General features: G+C 54.4%; 2 protein-coding genes across 4 annotated transcripts; one reads left to right on the top strand and one right to left on the bottom strand.

The window, feature by feature from the left end:
* Window positions 1–1,926: 1,926 nt before the first annotated feature.
* Window positions 1,927–11,391, bottom strand: APOE (apolipoprotein E). Of its 3 annotated transcripts, none has more exons than XM_077841084.1 (4): window positions 11,274–11,391; window positions 4,991–5,047; window positions 3,507–3,657; window positions 1,927–3,055 (listed from the first exon to the last, which is right to left on the bottom strand). In XM_077841084.1, the coding sequence occupies exons 2-4, from the start codon at window positions 5,031–5,033 to the stop codon at window positions 2,422–2,424; spliced, it is 828 nt and encodes a 275-aa protein (XP_077697210.1). In that variant the 5' UTR covers window positions 5,034–5,047; window positions 11,274–11,391; the 3' UTR covers window positions 1,927–2,421. The 3 variants fall into 3 exon arrangements, with proteins under 3 accessions (XP_077697210.1, XP_077697209.1, XP_077697208.1); XM_077841083.1 differs by lacking the exon at window positions 11,274–11,391 and adding an exon at window positions 5,446–5,467; XM_077841082.1 differs by lacking the exons at window positions 4,991–5,047; window positions 11,274–11,391 and having other exon boundaries at window positions 3,507–3,760.
* LOC144279536 (uncharacterized) lies at window positions 11,181–17,792 on the top strand. The gene is made up of 4 exons (XM_077841085.1): window positions 11,181–11,277; window positions 11,934–11,994; window positions 16,574–16,712; window positions 17,209–17,792. Exons 2-4 carry the CDS (start codon window positions 11,955–11,957, stop codon window positions 17,687–17,689), a joined length of 660 nt encoding a protein of 219 aa, XP_077697211.1. The 5' UTR covers window positions 11,181–11,277; window positions 11,934–11,954; the 3' UTR covers window positions 17,690–17,792.
* The last annotated feature ends 1,288 nt before the right edge of the window (window positions 17,793–19,080 follow it).

The following is a 19,080-nucleotide window of genomic DNA, read 5'->3' as shown; positions in this document are numbered from 1 at the left end:
TTCCCTCTTCTGGTACTAAAATGCAGCTGCCTCTTGGGTGGGGCATGGGGGGCTGTTTATACAGGGTCTTCTTGTCCTGAGCGGAGTTGCAGCTGCCTGTGGGGTGGGGCAGGGCACGGGGGGGCTGTTTATACAGGGTCCCGTTGTCCTGAGCTGCCTGTGGGGAGGGGTGTGGGGCTGTTTAACAGTACAGAACACCAGCCCTTCGGGAGACAATGTGAACTTAAACCCAGCTGAAACTGGAGGCAGAATGGAATTCCTGAATTAGGGCCAGATTGTCAAAGGCACTCGGCACCCCACCGGCTCACATTTGCATGCCCAAATGACATGAGCTTAGCTGGAATAACAAGGCTAATAAAGGCTGCTGCTCTCCTAAAAAGTGTGGGCTGAAATGCTGGGGCAGGAGCGGAACTTTGGTTTGCCAGAGGAAGTTTCCCCAGTGCTTAGAAAAGTTGTGGTTGTGATGAAGCCAATATAAATGTGTGTTGAACAGTCACAGCTTGGGCTGAGAGGCCCACAGGCAGCTGTGCTCCAGGGCACAGTGGGGGATGTTTATAACCTACGTGTGCTCGTTCCCTGGGTCTCTGGCATCACAAAAACAGCTGGTTTGTTTGCTATTACAGTAAAGGGAGAAGGAACCTTTTTGACTTCCACCCCACACCCCAGAGAAACCATCCATGGAGCAGACCTGCTGCGGTGGAGGTAGGCGGGGGGAATGTGTTCTCCAGTGGGGCAGGAGCAGAGCTGGGGAAGTCCTTTGAAACACAATGGACCAAATTTCATGCTGATGTAACTCCCCCGGAGCCAATGGTGAGAGACTTTACCCAACAGACTTGGTTGTGAGTGTTTAGGGAGGGATCAGGGTGGGGCTGGTTAGCAGCATTTCCCACTGAAGGTGCTGGAAGATAAGCATCTGGGGCAAGTCAGAACTCAGATGGCCCCAAGCTAAGGGCCGTGTCTGTGAATGGGGGGTTGGGAGCATCTGTTGGGATACCGAACACTGCTGGGAGGGGGGATTCAGGGGAAAGCAGCAGTGAGTGTTGGCAGGTAGGCTGGGGGTTTGGCCCTGCCCTGCTGCAGCACCAGTATCTGCTGAACGCCTCAGATTAGTTGAACTAATACCATGTTTGCAGCGGATTGATAGATTCTAAGGCCAGGTGGGACCATTCTGTTCATCTAGTCTGACCCCTTCCATAACACAGGCCACTGACCTGTCCCACAATGATTCCCGGAGAAGAGCTATTAGAAAAACATCTTTGTTTAAAAATTGCCAGTGATGGAGAATCCACCACGACCCTCGGTAAATTGTTCCAGTGGTTTATTACTGTCAGCAGTAAAAAATTTGGACCTTATTTCCTGACTGAAGTTATCGAGCTTCAGCTTCCAGCCACTGGAGTGTGTGATACCTGAGGAGCCCGTTATGAAATAGTACGTACAGGCGGAGATCAAGTCACCCCTTAACCTTCTGTTTGTTATGCTAAATAGCTTGAGCTTTCTGAGTCTATCACTACAAGACAGGTTTGCTAATTCTTTAATCATTCTCATGGCTCTTCTCTGAACCGTCCCCAGTTTATCAGTATCCTCCTTGCATTGTGGGCCCCAGAACTGCACACAGTATTCCAGCAGCGATCAGACCTGTGCCAAATACAGAGGTAAAATAACCTCTTTACACTCCTGCTGCCGTGCTCACATCCATATGCCAGCCTGGACAGTAGACGGCAGCAAGGGGCCCAGATCGGTCGATTCTGAATGGAGCAGTGCAATATGGGATAGCGGTGGGAGGACTTCTTGCACCTGTGGCCCACGGAGCAGTGCCAGTTGGCCAGGATCTGGCCCCCCTGGAGCTACGGCTGATTTACTGCAGCTGGGGATCTGAATGTGTGTGTCTCATAAATTTAGGTCATAAAGAAGAAAAGGCCCCGAGTATCTTGTGCCCAAAGCAAGAATTTATTTAGTTACAGGTGAAAGCACTGGTGAACACAGGAGATCTAACAGTGGGGATGGGATGGGGCATCAGATTCAGCTGTGGTTAGAGAGGGGAGAATGGGATGGGCAGAGGTTATCCCCTCTCAGGTCTCCAGGACCTGCACAAACGCAGCTCAAGGCCAGATTCATGGTTGTCCTGAGTCTCGTGGCTTCATTTCCACCAGTCCCAAGTGTGAATGCAGGGTCGGAGTGGCAATGTCTATGCACTGGGGTTCATGCACAGGGGCAATGAAGAACTGGGCCCCTGCAGGAGGTCTGGAGCAGGCTTAGCAGGTGAAGTGACTCATGCCTGTTTGCTCCAGGAGCCACACACCTCCGCAGCTAGCTTGGTATCAGTGGGCAGGGCTGTACTGTGGGGGACCTGGGAATGGAGGCCCCTGGATTGCCAGGGCTCTGGGCTGTTGGGGGGCCACAGCGTGGGGTGAGCAGGGGCTGTTACAGCTGGAGTTTCCCTTGCAGCTTCTCCACCAGGGCCTGTAACTGGGCACTGACATCCTGCAGGAAGGGTGCAAACCACTGGCGGACCTGCTCAGCAGCCTGGTCTAGGGAGCCCCGCACCTCCTCAGCCTTCTCCTGCAGGTGCCCCTGCAGCTCCTGGGCCCGGGTGCCCAGGCTATCGCGCACCTTCTGGCTCTGCTCACCCATGGCCTGGCTCAGGGCTCCCAGACGCTGCTGTCCCTTGTCACGGATGCTGTCGATTAGGGGCTGCAGGCCCTGGCGCACGGCGTCCACCCGCTGGTCGGTGCGGGCCTGCACCTCGCTGGCATAGGCGGCCATCTTGCGGCGCAGCTCCTCAGCATCTTTGCCCAGACGCTTGCGCAGCTTGCGCAGGTACATGCCAACTCGGGCCCGCACCTCCTCCAGGTTTTGGTCGAACATCAAGCGCACGTCGCCCGCGTACTGCACCACTCGGCCCTTGGCCTCCTCCATGTCGGCCCGCAGCTTCCCTGTCAGCGCCGCTACCTCGCTGCCCAGGCGCTGCTGGGCCTCCTGGGCGTAGGGGCCAAACCGGGCCCGCAGCTCTTCTGTGTACACCCCCACTTCAGCCATGGTGTCGGTGATCAGCCCGCTGGGGAGGGACCAGGGAGTCAGAGCTGGGGCGTCTTGGCTTGCACCACCCCTCTCCCCCAGCCACGATATCTGTGATGCGCCCATGCAGGGCTGTGGTGACACCCATCCAAACCCCACTCTTCAACAGGGCACTGAGGGCTCCCCAAGGATCCCACATCACCCCCTCTGTGCCCCAGGTTGTGGCCCTTGGCTGGGCATCCCCCCATATGCTCCTCTAGGAATGCTCCCAACCCACCATTACCGCAAAGCGGCAGCAACACCCACAGGCGTGGTGTGCACCAGCCAAACACGGTGCTTCTCAGCACAGCCTGGCACCCAGCACTTCGCCAAAGCCTGGCATTTTTCCCAGCAGAGATCTCGCCCTTTCCAGGGGGACACAGGCCCCCGCAGCTTTGTGTCCTTGCCCCACCCATCTTCACCCACTGACACTGAGCCGCAGGGTCACTCACTCCAGTTCCTTGCTGAGCTGGGAGCTCTTGATCTGGGCGGTCACATTGTCTGCGGCGTGTCCCACCTTGGAAAGGTAGTTCCAGAAGACCTTCACAGCCTCTTCCCACTTAGTCTTGGGCTCATCCTGGACAAGCGGGTTGGCCTGGCAGCCTGGAGGGGCAGAGTTTGCAGGTAAAGAGTCGAGTCTGACCTCCTGTGTAACCCAGGCCATTGCGGCCCTGGAGCCACACAGGGAGTCAGACCCGGTGCCCATCTAGCCCAGTGTCATATCCCTGGCCGGCCCTGCACAGATTGATTGAGATCAGGGCCCCGTCATGCCTGGCGCTGCACAGACCCCCACCAAGATCGGGGGCCCCGTCATGCCTGGCGCTGCACAAACCCCCACCAAGATCGGGGGCCCCGTCATGCCTGGCGCTGCACAGACCCCCACCAAGATCGGGGGCCCCGTCATGCCTGGCGCTGCACAGACCCCCACCGAGATCGGGGGCCTCGTCGTGCCAGGCTCTGCATAGACCCCCACCGAGATCAGGGGCCTCGTTGTGCCAGGCATTGTACAAAACACACAGTAGGAGACAGTCCCTCCCCAAAAGGGTTTACCAGTCGAAAGAGACCAGACAAGTTGTGTGAGGTTGTCTTCACAGCAAAAGGTGGTGTTTTTGCAGTGCAATAACTAACACAAATGAGAGGTTTCAGAGTAACAGCCGTGCTAGTCTCTATTCGCAAAAAGAAAAGGAGTACTTGTGGCACCTTAGAGACTAACCAATTTATTTGAGCATAAGCTTTCGTGAGCTTATGCTCAAATAAATTGGTTAGTCTCTAAGGTGCCACAAGTACTCCTTTTCTTTTTGCTAACACAAATGAGGGATCACCAGCCTGCTGTACGATCCTGTTGGAGACAAGGCACCTGGACCGTTTGCCGGAAGGTAGCTAGGCAGGTCAGCGCTGCACCCTGCTGCTGATTGACTTCATGGTAAAATTACAGTCTTAGCTTGGCCTTTACTGCGTGGTGGTAACAGTTGGTAGTAATAGCTAACATGGGTTGGTTCTCCCATTGGAAAAAACACCTGCTTTTGACAGTGAAGGCAAAGCCTAAGTGACTCATCCAGGGTCATGGGCAAGTCAGTAGCAGAGCTAGGGATAGAACCCAGGACTCCTGGCTTCCAGCACTAACCCACGAGACCTCACTCCCCTCCCAGAGCTAGGGATAGAACCCAGGAGTCCCCAGGCAGGACCCCTACCCACTGCGTCACATCCGATGAAGTGAGCTGTAGCTCACGGAAGCTTATGCTCAAATCAATTGGTTAGTCTCTAAGGTGCCACAAGTCCTCCTTTTCTTTTTTTGGGTCACATTGCTGATTTACACCATGGTGCGTGAAAAGGGAACCAGTCCCCATGACTCCAATGAGGTTACTCCTGATCAACACCAGAAGGGAAGTTTCCAACCCTGCCCTGATGGGGGAGATGAACTGAACGAGCCATTTACCTGCCAGCAGGGTTGCCCCCAGCAGCACAATCCAAAACTTCATGGCTGCAGCTTTGCCTGCAGAGAGAGAAGGAAGGGGCTGGGGTGAATGAGCGCAGGGAGGGTGGGACATAACACCCCCCATGGGTTCCCCCACAGGGGATACAAGCTAGGGCGCACAGCATGTAGGAAGCCAGGTCCAACCACCCCTGTCCTAAGGAAAGCCCTTGCCCCTCTGGGCTGCATCCACTCTACCCCTAATCCTGCCCCTCAGCCATCCCCTCTGGGCTGCTGCCCATCCATCCTCCCACTCCTCTGGGCTGCATCCTGCCTGCCCCGAAGCCTGTACGTTTCCAGCCTCTTTGAGGCTGCAACCCCCAGCCCCTCCCACCTCTACTACTGCCCCACACCCTCTCCTCTGGCCTGCAGCACCCCATTACTTCTTAGGGTGTATCTCCATTGCCCCCTGCCCTCACCTCTGCTGGGCTTCTAGTCCTGGGCTGTAAAGTGCCACCAGCCCCACTCGGCCTTAAATACCCACGGGGCGGGGGGAGGACAGAGCCAGCGCAAACTCGCCAATGCAGCTGGAGGGGGCGAAGGTTACTTCCCCCCACCCCCCCACCCCCGCATGGGGCCGGACAGCTTCCCCTTTGGAGAAAGTGTTAACCCTCTGCTTGCCGGGGAGGAGAGGGAGACAGACACAATCTCTTCCCCTTGCCCTGCGCAGTCTGCCCCACCCCACTGGTCTAGGACCCTGTCTCCCCCGGCGATCGTACGCTGCACAGGGCGGTGGACAGAAGGGAAAGGAGAGAGGGCCCCCCACTCTCAGGGACAGACACCGGGGGCACTAGCCCCCTCTGCATTTTTGTCCTGTTTTCGAAGGAGAATACAAAGTGTCAAGTGTCACAGGCTGGGGCAGGGGGACTTGAGACTTTTTCTTGGGGGGGGAGGGGGGTGCTGAGATCTGGGGCTGAGGCTGTGGGGAGGGAGGGGTGCTGAGACCTCGTGCTGGGGGGTGCAGAGACCTTGTGCCCTGTATGGGGGGGAGGTGCCGAGACCTTATACCAGGTGTGGGGGGGGGGCGTGCTGAGACCTCATGCTGGCTGTGGGGGGGCACTGAGACCTCATGCTGGCTGTGGGGGGGGGCGATTTATGAAATCTCAAGAAAAGCCAGAGTCTGTGATGCTGCTGCTGTTTGGGAGATCTGCTCCCCCCCCACCCCCCCGTGCATCTTCCTGCTCCAGCAAAGAGAGAGGACGCTGCTCCAGGTGGGGGCTCCAGTCCTTTGGGAAGAGTTGGACAAACTGGGTCGCCTGAGGCCCCAGAAGACTGGGTGCTTTCTGGGTTGGTCACCACACGCACTGCTCCTGCCAGAGTCCCTCGTAGGGTGGGGTCCTGGTCAGCTCATTAGCATGTATGTAGGTTCTTTGTTTTTTTCTGTTATGCTTTTACCTTAAGACGAACGTTGGCTGCTTACAAAGAGCTGGGTGGCACCGTGGTCTGCAGGGATCCCTGTGCTATTGGGCTCTGAAGGGAAAGCAAGCAGGCGTGCTGGGAAATGGGAGTGAAGGCAGGGAGGTGTGCAGCCTGGGAATCTCCATCTCAGAGGGCAAGTGAGGTGGGTCTCCATCCAGAATGGCAACGGCCAGGACATCCAATTGCAGTTGCCCTGAACTGTGACAGAGAGTGCCCTTCCCCCAACCCCCTCCTGCCATACTGGGGTCAGCACTGACTGAGACGGGCGAGCACCCCCTCCCGAGCCGCCACCCGGCTCTGACAGCACAGTGGCCCGTGGTGCCACGCTGGAGCGTCCGAACCAACACTGACTGCCCGGGAAGAGCGACCCGCTCCCTGAGCGTGTCTCCCATCCAAACGCTGACCCAAGGTAACCCTGCGTAGCACTGCGAGCCAGGTTCAGGGTGATGCTGTCACGGTACGTGGTGACATTGGCAAAATGACTTCAGGGTTTGTTTTTCCAAACAGATAAACAGAAAATTGGTTTCCAGACCCACCTGGCTGGGACCTGCCCTGCGGCTGTAATTATACATTAGAAACTTATTTGCATAACAAAGGCTGACTCTGTATTAAACGCTGTTGGTTTCTGGATTAGAGGTTTGTGCAGAGCCTGGAATAACACAGTTGAACATGCCTCTTCCTTTCCATGAGGGATTATTACGTGCTGTATCAGGCGGTCTGGAATCAGGCTCCGTCGCCGGATGCCCCAACTTGGCACCCTCCCAGTTTGCTGGGAAGGAAAACTACAGGCCAGTAAATGTCTCCAGCTGCAAAGTGGGGAGGGAAGGTCCCTGAGGCTACAGTTTGCTGTCAGTACCGCCCTGTGGCCTAGGCCTTATCTGCTGCCAGTTGACCTCTGCACGGAGCCTCAGCGCTGTTGTGTCAGCAGAGGACTCTGCTTCTGATCATAGATCACTGGGCTCCAACCTCTGCGCATTCCTCTGTGGTGTGGAGCCAGGATTTCCAGCCCGTTTCTGCCCCTGCAGCTCTTTCACTTGAACTCCTGACCCCTTTCCAGTCCTCCTTGTTAAACTGCATTCCTCGATCCAGCTGCAGCTTCATCTCCTTCCCACATTCCCCATCCCACTTAGGATTCCCCACCTGACTGCAAATCCTCTGCTAGTGTCAACAGTCCCCCTTCCCTGGCATCATGGGTTCCCTGTGCCCAAGTGGAGAGGAGAGAAGACAATAAATAACCAGAGAATGTGTTTTGTAGCATGTTTCACCCACAGATCTGGAAGGGGCGGGCAGTTGGCATCACCACCCCCATTTTAAAAGGGTGGGTCTGTTGAGTGGCAGACAGGTGATATGACTCGCTCAGTCACACAGCAGCCAGATTCCCAAGTCTCCCCTGCTTCCTGCCCAGAACCAGAGGCAGAACCCAGGAATCCTGGCTCCCATCCCTATCCCTACTGTAACGCACTAGACCCCATGCTCCTCCCAGAGCCAGGGACAGAACCCAGGAGTCCTGACTGCCAGTCACCAGCCCTCATTCTAACCCACTAGCCCCCCATGCCCCTCCCAGAGTTAGGAGCTCTGACTCCCGGCATCTTGTGCCAGGTTCTGCAAAGACACACAGGGGACATCTACACTGCAGCTGGGATGGAGGAGGCTTCCCAGTACAAGCAGACAGACAGACACTAGCTCTGCTGGAGCTAGTGCACCAAAAATAGCCTTGTGGGCACTGTGGCACAGACAGTGGCTTGGGCTAGCTACCCAAGAACCAGCCTCCTGATCCCCTGGGTACATTATATGGGTGGCTAGCCTGAGCCGCTGCGTCTGCTGCAAGTGAGTTAACTTGAGCATAGTGAGCAGGTGTCTGGCTACCCATGCTGGGAAGCACTCTCCCAGCTGCAGTGTAGGGACACCGAGGGTCCCTGGGCCCTGCCTAAACGAGTTTAAAATCCCAACAGAGGGAGGCGAAACAGGCCCAGGAAGGGGAAAGGACTAGCAGGTCAGTGGCAAAGCTGGGTAATAGGTCTTCTGGCTCCAAGGCTGGTGCCCAACCTACTGCCTCTACATCAAGTTTTCTGAGGTTCCCCATTCCGAAGTCCAGACACTTGTGGGGCCTGAGCCCAGCTCTGGCAGCAGCCACTGGTTTCTGCCCTGGGTTCCAAGCTGGAGGCAGTTTGGGAGAACCCGTAGCGGAGATCCGCAGTCCCAGTAAACAAGTCAGCAAGGATGATTCATAGTGAGAGAGCGATCATGAGACCTGATCAGAGCTGGGAGGGAGAGGGGCCTGCAGGGAGGCCGCCAGCAGCATGTGCATTGCATTAGTGTTTGCCTCATGTTATTATCTTTATATTTCTGTGTTACTGGTTGTGCAGGAGCCCCAGCCATGTGTCAGGCACTACAGTACAGACACAGAACAGGATAGTCCCTGAGCCAGTGGAAAGGGGCTGCAAGAGGGGCAACAGAGAGCCAGCGACGGTCACCTTAGAATCATAGAATCATAGAATAGCAGGGTTGGAAGGGACCTCAAGAGGTCATCTATTCCAACCCCCTGCTCAAAGCAGGACCAATCCCCAACTAAATCATCCCAGCCAGGGCTTTGTCAAGCCTGACCTTAAAAACCGCTAAGAAAGGAAATGCCACCACCTCCCTAGGTAACGCATTCCAGTGCTTCACCACCCTCCTAGTGAAAAAGTTTTTCCTAATATCCAACCTAAACCTCCCCCACTGCAACTTGAGATCATTACTCCTCGTTCTGTCATCTGCTACCACTGAGAACAGTCTAGATCCATCCTCTTTGGAACCCCCTTTCAGGTAGTTGAAAGCAGCTATCAAATCCCCCCTCCTTCTTCTCTTCCGCAGACTAAATAATCCCAGTTCCCTCAGCCTCTCCTCATAAATCATGTGCTCCAGCCCCCTAATCATTTTTGTTGCCCTCCGCTGGACTCTTTTCAATTTTTCCACATCCTTCTTGTAGTGTGGGGCCCAAAACTGGACACAGTACTCCAGATGAGGCCTCACCAATGCCAAATAGAGGGGAATGATAATGCCCCTCGATCTGCTGGCAGTGCTCCTACTTATACAGCCCAAAATGCTGTTAGCCTTCTTGGCAACAAGGGCACACTGTTGAAACATATCCAGCTTCTCGTCCACTGTAACCCCTAGGTCCTTTTCTGCAGAACTGCTGCCTAGCCGCTCAATCCCTAGCCTGTAGCAGTGCATGGGATTCTTCCGTCCTAAGTGCAGGACTCTGCACTTGTCCTTGTTGAACCTAATCAGATTCCTTTTGGCCCAGTCCTCAAATTTGTCTAGGTCCCTCTGTACCCTATCCCTACCCTCCAGCGTATCTACCTCTCCTCCCAGTTTAGTATCATCTGCAAACTTGCTGAGGGTGCAGTCCACGCCATCCTCCAGATCATTAATGAAGACATGGAACAAAACCGGCCCGAGGACCGACCCTTGGGGCACTCCGCTTGATACCGGCTGCCAACTAGACATGGAGCCATTGATCACTACCCACTGAGCCCGACAATCTAGCCAGCTTTCTATCCACCTTATAGTCCATTCATCCAGCCCATACTTCTTTAACTTGCTGACACGAATACTGAGACAGTATCAAAAGCTTTGCTAAAGTCAAGGAATAACATGTCCACTGCTTTCCCCTCATCCACTGAGCCAGTTATCTCATCATAGAAGGCAATTAAGTTAGTCAGGCATGACTTGCCCTTGGTGAATCCATGCTGACTGTTCCTGATCACTTTCCGCTCCTCTAAGTGCTTCAGAATTGATTCCTTGAGAACCTGCTCCATGATTTTTCCAGGGACTGAGGTGAGGCTGACTGGCCTGTAGTTCCCAGGATCCTCCTTCTTCCCTTTTTTAAAGATGGGCACCACATTAGCCTTTTTCCAGTCATTCGGGACTTCCCCCGATTGCCATGAGTTTTCAAAGATAATGGCCAATGGCTCTGCAATCACACCCGCCAACTCCTTTAGCACCCCCCGATGCAGCGCATCCAGCCCCATGGACTTGTGCTCGTCCAGCTTTTCTAAATAGTCCTGAACCACTTCTTTCTCCACAGAGGGCTGGTCACCTCCTCCACATGCTGTCCTGCCCAGTGCAGTAGTCTGGGAGCTGACCTTGTTCGTGAAGACAGAGGCAAAAAAGCATTGAGTACATTAGCTTTTTCCACATCCTCTGTCACTAGGTTGCCTCCCCCATTCAGTAAGGGGCCCACACTTTTCTTGACCTTCTTCTTGTTGCAACATACCTCCTGTTTCAGAGTAGCAGCCGTGTTAGTCTGTATTCGCAAAAAGAAAAGGAGTACTTGTGGCACCTTAGAGACTAACCAATTTATTTGAGCATAAGCTTTCGTGAGCTACAGCTAGTTCCTTGGTGAAAGTTCCTCACGAAAGCTTATGCTCAAATAAATTGGTTAGTCTCTAAGGTGCCACAAGTACTCCTTTTCTTTTTGCGAATACAGACTAACACGGCTGCTACTCTGAAACCTATGCTTGGTATTGTTATGCTGAGAGGAACTGGGGACTGCACAGTCACAGACCTCTGAGACTGGGTGTGAATACAGCTTCCGTTAATATAACTGTCAGGATACATTAATTACAAGCCCCCACACCTAAAACTCCCTAGAGAGTTTGAAACTGGATGGGGGAAGGGCCGTTTGCCGAGCCCTGGTCCACATGCTGAATTTATGTTAGTCTAATTACGACACTCAGGGGTGTGGAAAACCTGAACGATGCAGTTATACTGCCCGAACTCCAGTCGATGGGAGGGCTTCTCCTGTGGACACAGCTACGGCCTCTCGGGGAGGTGGAGTACCTACACAGGTGAGAGAAGGGCTGCCACCGACAGACATAGTGTCTTCACTTCGTGCTTCAGCGGCGCAGCTGCAGGGCTTGAAGGGCAGACAAGCGCTGAGTATCCTTTGGGGTTGTCATTCCTCCTGCTAGTGCTAGTTTGCAGAAACAGGACTTTGGACACCCTGTGAATAAACAAGGCTGCACTCAAGACAATACGGGACTCCGTCATGAATTTGTACTCCCAGCTGGGACATCGCTAGGGCCCCAAACTTGAATTAGCTGTTTGGGTCAGAGGTGTAACACTACCAGAGAGAAGAGAAGCCAGCAAAGAGAGGAGACATAGCCCATTGTTTTGGCCAAAAGAACATGATCGTTGCAGCAGGCAGCATTCTGAATGGATACGAGTGGGGGCCAGACTGCATTTGTCAGGCCAGAGAGAAGGCTGCAACTACGGGGATGGAAAGAAACAGTCTCAGGCCAGGGCTTTCCGGGCAGCACCAACCCGGGCAGTTTTATTTCGGGGGCTGGGAGCCCAAAGCCAGACCCCCCAGCACTGGACTGTAGACAAAGCTCATGCCCAGGTGCTGAGGTTAATGAGTGACAGGAGGAGGCATGGGTGACAAGGCTGTTACCCCATCCACTCCCCCTTGGGTCTAACTTATCTCTTTCCTCCATCCTGCCAGGTTCGCCAGGAAACTCTGAGCATGAAGCTTCTCATTGCTGTCCTGTCCCTGGCTGTGCTAGGTGAGTGTGAGTGTGTCTCGGTGCAGCCTCACACCTGTCCCATTGGGCGCTGGCTGACAGTGTGTGTGGGGAATCCCTCTGCCTGGAAGCCAGGTCTTTTGGGCACCCTCTCCCACAGGAATCAGCTTTGACTTTTCAAGTGGAAACCACTAAAGTATCTGATAGAGACCCAGTCACAGGAGCAGGGGAAAGGGGAGGGAATGCAGCTTGGATTGTGGGGGGGGGGGGGGAGAGCAGGAAACATGAATTAGAAACAGTGTAACGGACTGAGCCTTTCCCAGCTCTGGGAACACCCTGCTTTGCTAAGCATTCAGCTGTGCGCTCTGTTCCCTGGGTCCTGACTCATTCAACCAGGCAGAGCTCCTGCTGGGGAGTCTCAGGAGTTATCTACATGGGATGTTTCTGGCACTTGTCTAACCCTTTAGTGTGTAAAAGAGTTTTCATCCAGTGTAAGACACATCCAGATCAGAACTGTGGTGTGCCTCACGGGTGTGAATGCTGGCTGACTGGAACACTGGGAGGGCAGCGGAGAAATCGCCCCACCCTCCACCCCCCAGTGTAAACACTTTGCACTGGTGTAAAAAGGATATTGGAGAATCAGTGGGAGCTCAAGGACAGGCAACGAGAGAGAGCCAGGGTCTGGGAAAAAGCCCTGGGTGGAGAGGATGAAAACACTGGGCCTGTTGTCTAAAAAGGAGACAGATAAAAGGGGATGTGATAAACGTATTGTTCCCCTCTCCAACGGGCAGCCAATATCTCTTGGCAAGGCCCCAAATCGATGGTAAGAGTCAGGTCTCATTTTTGGTATAAGCCTGTTGATTTACAGAGAATGGGCACAGAATTCCTTTTCCCTGAACACAGCAGGAACATACAAGAGCCGGCGGTTTCCTTTTCCAGAAATCCAAGCTTGCCTCTCCACCAGCTGTGTGCTCCAAGGAGCCCTAGCTCTGCTCCCTCCCAGGCCAATGCTAACAAAAACGTCTCTCCCTGTCTGATGGCTTTGTGCCTTTGATACACAGACATACACAGCTGCTGCCAACCAGTGCTCCATCCCCTGCATTTGCAATCAGTCACTAGGGAAACCCCTTGGCCCATACAGCCATTCTGCTCAGGCCTTGCCCTGCTGGTGAGTGCCGTGGGCAGTGGCTTCTTTGGTATTAGTTCTCACTACAAAAAGGGGTATTTAGTTGCTCTTTCTGTCAGCCTGAATGAATCAGACAAATGAACCTGGGAAGGCACCTCAGGAGTTCATCTAGTACAGCCCCCTGTGCTGAGGCAACTCCAAGTAAACCTAGAGCTCGCCAGTGCTAAGTAGAGTGGAACAGTTAACTCCGGTGTCTTACATAGCACACTCCTACTAATACACCCCAGAATGATATAAATCTTTTTTGCAGCTGCATTGCACTGTTGGCTCATATTCAATTTGTGACCCACTTTAACCCCCAGAGCCTTTTCAGCCGTACTACCACCTAGCCAGTTATTCCCCATTTTGTTGTTGTTCGTTTCACTTTTCCTTCCTAAATTAAGTACTTTGCACTTGCCTTTATTGAATTTAATCTTGATAAATTGGAGAATTGGCCAGAAATCAACAAGGTCGTTTTGAATTCTAATCCTGTCCTCCGAAGTGCTTGCAACCCCTCCCAGCTTGGTGTCATCTGCAAGTGTTTAAGCAGATTAACCACTCCATTCTCCAAGTCATTAATGACAATATTAGCGAGTACTGAATGCAGGACAGAACCCTATGGGACCCCATTAGATATCCCCCCTCCAGTTTGACAAGTGCACCACTGATAACCACCCTTTGAGGGTGATTGTTTCAGCCACTTTTGCACTTATAGTAATTTCCTTAAGACCAGGGGGTCTCAAACTGGGGGTCGGGAGGCCTCAGGGGGTCGCAAGGTTATGACAGGGTGGGGTCGCGAGCTGTCAGCCACCACCCCACACCCCGCTTTGCCTCCAGCATTTATAATGGTGTTAAATATATTTAAAAGTGTTTTTCATTTATAAGGGGGGGTCACACTCAGAGGCTTGCTGTGTGAAAGGGGTCACCAGTACAAAAGTTTGAGAACCACTGATATAGACCACACTTCCCTGGTTTGCTTCTGAGAATGTCACATGGGACTGTATCAAAAACCCTACCCAAAAAATCAAGCTATAATCACATCTACAGCTTCCTCTCTGGCCACTAGCCCAGTAACCCTGAAAAAGAAGGAACTGTCTGGGCATGATTTCCTCTTGGCAAATCTTGTTGGCTACCCCTTAGAACAGTGCTTCTCAAGGTCTTTTTTTCACGGACCACTTGAAATTTGCTGAGGATCTCAGTGGACCACTTAATGATCTTTCCAAATGTTGTTTGAACCATTAGCTAACTATTGTAAAGTGCTTTGGATAAAAGCACTATATTAAAAAAACGCTTAATAATTAATGTTTTTTTGTTTTACAAATAAAAGCACGCAACTCATATTTTAAGTTGGATGGGCTGGATGAATGCACTATAGGGTGGGTAGAAAGCTGGCTAGATTGTCGGGCTCAACGGGTAGTGATCAATGGCTCCATGTCTAGTTGGCAGCCGGTGTCAAGTGGAGTGCCCCAGGGGTCGGTCCTGGGGCCGGTTTTGTTCAATATCTTCATAAATGATCTGGAGGATGGTGTGGATTGCACTCTCAGCAAATTTGCGGACGATACTAAACTGGGAGGAGTGGTAGATACGCTGGAGGGGAGGGATAGGATACAGAAGGACCTAGACAAATTGGAGGATTGGGCCAAAAGAAATCTGATGAGGTTCAATAAGGATAAGTGCAGGGTCCTGCACTTAGGATGGAAGAATCCAATGCACCGCTACAGACTAGGGACCGAATGGCTAGGCAGCAGTTCTGCGGAAAAGGACCTAGGGGTGACAGTGGACGAGAAGCTGGATATGAGTCAGCAGTGTGCCCTTGTTGCCAAGAAGGCCAATGGCATTTTGGGATGTATACGTAGGGGCATAGCGAGCAGATCGAGGGACGTGATCGTCCCCCTCTATTCGACATTGGTGAGGCCTCATCTGGAGTACTGTGTCCAGTTTTGGGCCCCACACTACAAGAAGGATGTGGATAAATTGGAGAGAGTCCAGCGAAGGGCAACAAAAATGATTAGGGGTCTAGAACACATGACTTATGAGGAGAGGCTGAGGGAGCTGGGATTGTTTAGCCTGCAGAAGAGAAGAATGAGGGGGGATTTGATAGCTGCTTTCAACTACCTGAAAGGGGGTTCCAAAGAGGATGGCTCTAGACTGTTCTCAATGGTAGCAGATGACAGAACGAGGAGTAATGGCCTCAAGTTGCAGTGGGGGAGGTTTAGATTGGATATTAGGAAAAACTTTTTCACTAAGAGGGTGGTGAAACACTGGAATGCGTTGCCTAGGGAGGTGGTGGAATCTCCTTCCTTGGAAGTTTTTAAGGTCAGGCTTGACAAAGCCCTGGCTGGGATGATTTAACTGGGAATTGGTCCTGCTTCGAGCAGGGGGTTGGACTAGATGACCTTCAGGGGTCCCTTCCAACCCTGATATTCTATGGTTCTATGATTCTATGATTTAATATCAGTAGTCTTACCTTTCTAATGCGATGGATGTGCCCTCTCTGCCCTTCCGTGGCAGCCCCCAAGTTGGGGCTGGAAGCAGGGGGGGTCTCTCCCTCTCTCCCTAGCTGCGGCTGACCCCAAGCTGGGTCTCGGAAGGAGGGGGTCTCTCCTCCTCCACAGCAGCCACACAGCTGAGGCTGGGAAGGAGGGCTGTCTCTCCCTGGCAGCTGCAGCCCTGGAGCTGGGGAAAGTCGCCTCTTTCTCTGGTCGCCGCAGCCCTGCACATCCCAAATTCCTCCCAACTCCTCTTCTCACCCCACTGCCCCCTCCCACCTACCCCCTCTTCCCCCCAAGGCCACCCCCTCACCTTACATGTGCATCTTCTCCAGGGTCCAGGCACCTAATTAGTGGAGCTTGCGGACCACTGGTGCTCCACGGACCACAGTTTGAGAACCTCTGCCTTAGAAGCCTGTTATTCTCTCGGTGCTCAGCAGGGTGAAGGGTGCTCAGGGAACTCATCTCCAATAAGCAGGATTCACAGATGCATTTCTGTGGATAATGGGAGTATCCAGAATGACCATAGTTAGAGACTTAGGAGGCGCATAAACCCAGCTGCCCCAGTGCTAACTATTGGGGTGATGAGGAAAAATACCCACATCTGCTACTGCAGGGTTCTTGCACATTCCCCTGAGCCACTGAGTGCCAGCTTCTAGATATTTGCCTTGACAAACCATGGGGCTGATCCAGTCTGCCAATCCCAGTGTCCCAATGCCTTATCAGAAGCCTGTGGCAAAGTGGGATAGAAGCCAGGAGTCCGGGCTCCCAGCCCCTCTGCAGTAACCCCTAGACCCCATATCCCTCCCAGAGCTGGTTGGAACCTAGGAGTCCTGAGCCACATCCCAGTGCAGTTACCACATGCCCCTCCTTCCAGGGAGAGGTAGCTCAGTGGGTCTCTCCAGGCCAGGGCAGCCCTGGGGCCTTCAGTGACACTGTCTCACTGGGGATCCCTTTCCTTTCCCAGGCTTCCAGGCCTCTCCCCTCAGCGAGAAACCCAGGCCAAAGTTGGACCAGGTCGCAGATGCCATCCCACACTACCTGGAGCAACTTATCACAACGATCGTGGAGCTGATCCAGAAATCTGAGCTGGGCCAGGAGATCGAGTGAGGCACCTGCCCTGACTTGGAGGCAGGGTTTGGGAGCACCCCCATCCATGCCAGGGACCCAGAGCAGAGGGGTTAGAGTCACATCCCTGACTGCAGGACCCACACCTCTGCTTCTGGGCCTAGCAAGCCCCACCAGCTCAGCAGGGATTGGCCTGGCCAACCCTAGGGATGCTGGGGATTCAGCTGCGGATGCTTGTTCTCCCAGTCAGAATTGCATCCATGTTTGGCATGGCAGGGCCCGATGCCCCTGGGACAACCAGTGCCCTTGACCTGGGGGCTGGGGCTGGATCAAAGCCAGCAACACTGGGGGGTGGAGGCCCCATATCACATTCCCAACCCCCATGAACCAGCTAGTCCTCCTGCCCTGGGGCCACATTCCCCTCCCTGACACCCCCCTTCCCTCCCCACTCCAGCCAATCCTTCTGCCTTGGGGTCAGACAGAGCCAGCAGCCCAGAGGGTGAGTCACTCTAAGCTGCTTCCCTTTCTTTGCAGGCAGTGGAGGCTCGCCAGGAAAATTGAGAACTTCTTTGATGACCTAGAACGTAAGGTGCCCCCCAAGGCCCAGGAGCAGCTGAGGAACCTGAGCAGGCATGTAGACGCGCTGGTGGAGGTAAGCGTGGCAGAGCTGCGGGAACTGGAGAGGAAGATGCAGCCCTACAAGAAGCAGCTGCATGCTGTCCTGGTGTCCTACACTGAGGGGCTGCTGGAGATGGCGGAGCAGTACAGCAAGACCCTGCTTGGTCGCCAGGCGTACAGCTTCATCCCGTCTAGGGTGGAGCTACAGGAGAAGCTGGGCTCCTATGTCCAGGAGCTGGGGCTGCAGGAGTTCCAGCATGGCCTGGCAGCCTACGCCAGCGACCTGCACCAGAAGCTCAGCCCCTATGCTGAGGACTTGCATGGCTGGCTGAACTCCCACTGGGACGCCTTCATGCAATGTTTCAGTGAGGAGACCGGTGGAGGTGCAGCATCATAGGCCCTGTCCATACCTGGAACCCAAGGCTGTAAGGAACCCCACAGCAGGCTCCCTGCCCCATATAGCTGTCCATCACTCAATAAACCAGCTGCTTGATCATGCAGTGATTTGTGGTCCTGCTGCATCTCTGGGGAAGGGGGCTTGGGGTGTCAATCCCGCAACAGGACAGGAGGTCACCAGGCCTGTAGAGGGTCATGGCCCCAATTACCCACTCCCCACAAACTGCTCAACCTCCCCCCAATACCCCCCTAAACCATTCTCCCTTAAACATGCCCCACCCCATGCCCCCATTAAACTGCCCCACCCCAGTGCATCCCCCAGCTTACATTCTAAACTGCTCTCGCTCCCTATCTTCCCCTACACTGCACCACCCTGGCCCATGGGCATGGGAACTAGGGATGCAGGGCATGCTGCAGCACCCCCAGGTTTTGCATGGGGTCCCAGCCACTGGCCGCACACCCAGGGCTCTGCTCCCAGTCCCAGCTGTGGTCCCAGCTTCAGCCCCCTGCCCCTCCTGGAGCCACAGCCTGGTCCTGGCCCCAGCTCTGGGGAGAGGGGACACGGCCAGAGGTAAGGGGGGAGCCCACTGGCTTTCAGCACCCCTACTGTAAGAAGTGTTCCAGGGCCATCATGTCATGTTCTGCACAGAGCTGTAGCAACAAGTCCCATGCTCCCTCACGTTCAGTAACATCCCTACCGCCTCCCCTTTTAAAGTGCCCCCCGCCCCCAGTGAGATGTTGGCATTCAGAGGGAAAATAAGGCCTCGTAGCCCCTGTGACAGGATGCGTGAGAACAGGTGAGTCCTTGCTCCGCTCACTCCAGGGTTAACTAGCCCCCCTTGAGAAGGCTGGTGGAGGGAATTAGACGCTCAGGATGACTGGGCCAAGAGGGCGGCAGGATCAGCGCTAGTCAACCCAGTGACACGACAGAGGCCTCAAGGGAGGGAGCCCTCTGCTCCCTCAGGTCCTGGGGAGAGGGCCAAGAAGGGCGCTTGGTACTCTGTCTGGGCTGTCGCGAGGATAGTGGGAGAACTGGAGGAGGGCACTTAAACTGAAGGGGGTAGTGAAGGCACAACCCCGAGCATCCACGCAGTGTCCCACAGAGGAGCCATGTCCTGTGACGCCCCTTCCCCAGCCTCCATCCCCTGCCCTTGGGCAGGCTTGGCAGGGGCGCTCTGTGATGGAGCAGGGAGTGGGACGGATTGACCTGGGGATGTCGCAGGGGAGTTTTACTGGGACTGTCTGCATGGGGGATGGGATAGCAGAGGGTGTCACCTGAGCCAGGAGGGGGGTTGGGGCGAGGTGACACCTTCTGCCCGGGAAGCTGGACAAAGGCTGGAGGAGGAGCCGGGGGGAGGCTGGGGGAGTCGGCTGGAGGGGGTTTTGAGTTGG

Source organism: Eretmochelys imbricata, chromosome 24, assembly GCF_965152235.1.
Source record: "Eretmochelys imbricata isolate rEreImb1 chromosome 24, rEreImb1.hap1, whole genome shotgun sequence".
In the NCBI taxonomy this organism is placed as follows: domain Eukaryota; kingdom Metazoa; phylum Chordata; order Testudines; family Cheloniidae; genus Eretmochelys; species Eretmochelys imbricata.
The sequence above is the reverse complement of the archived record's forward strand: the minus strand, read 5'-3'. Positions and strand labels throughout refer to the sequence as shown.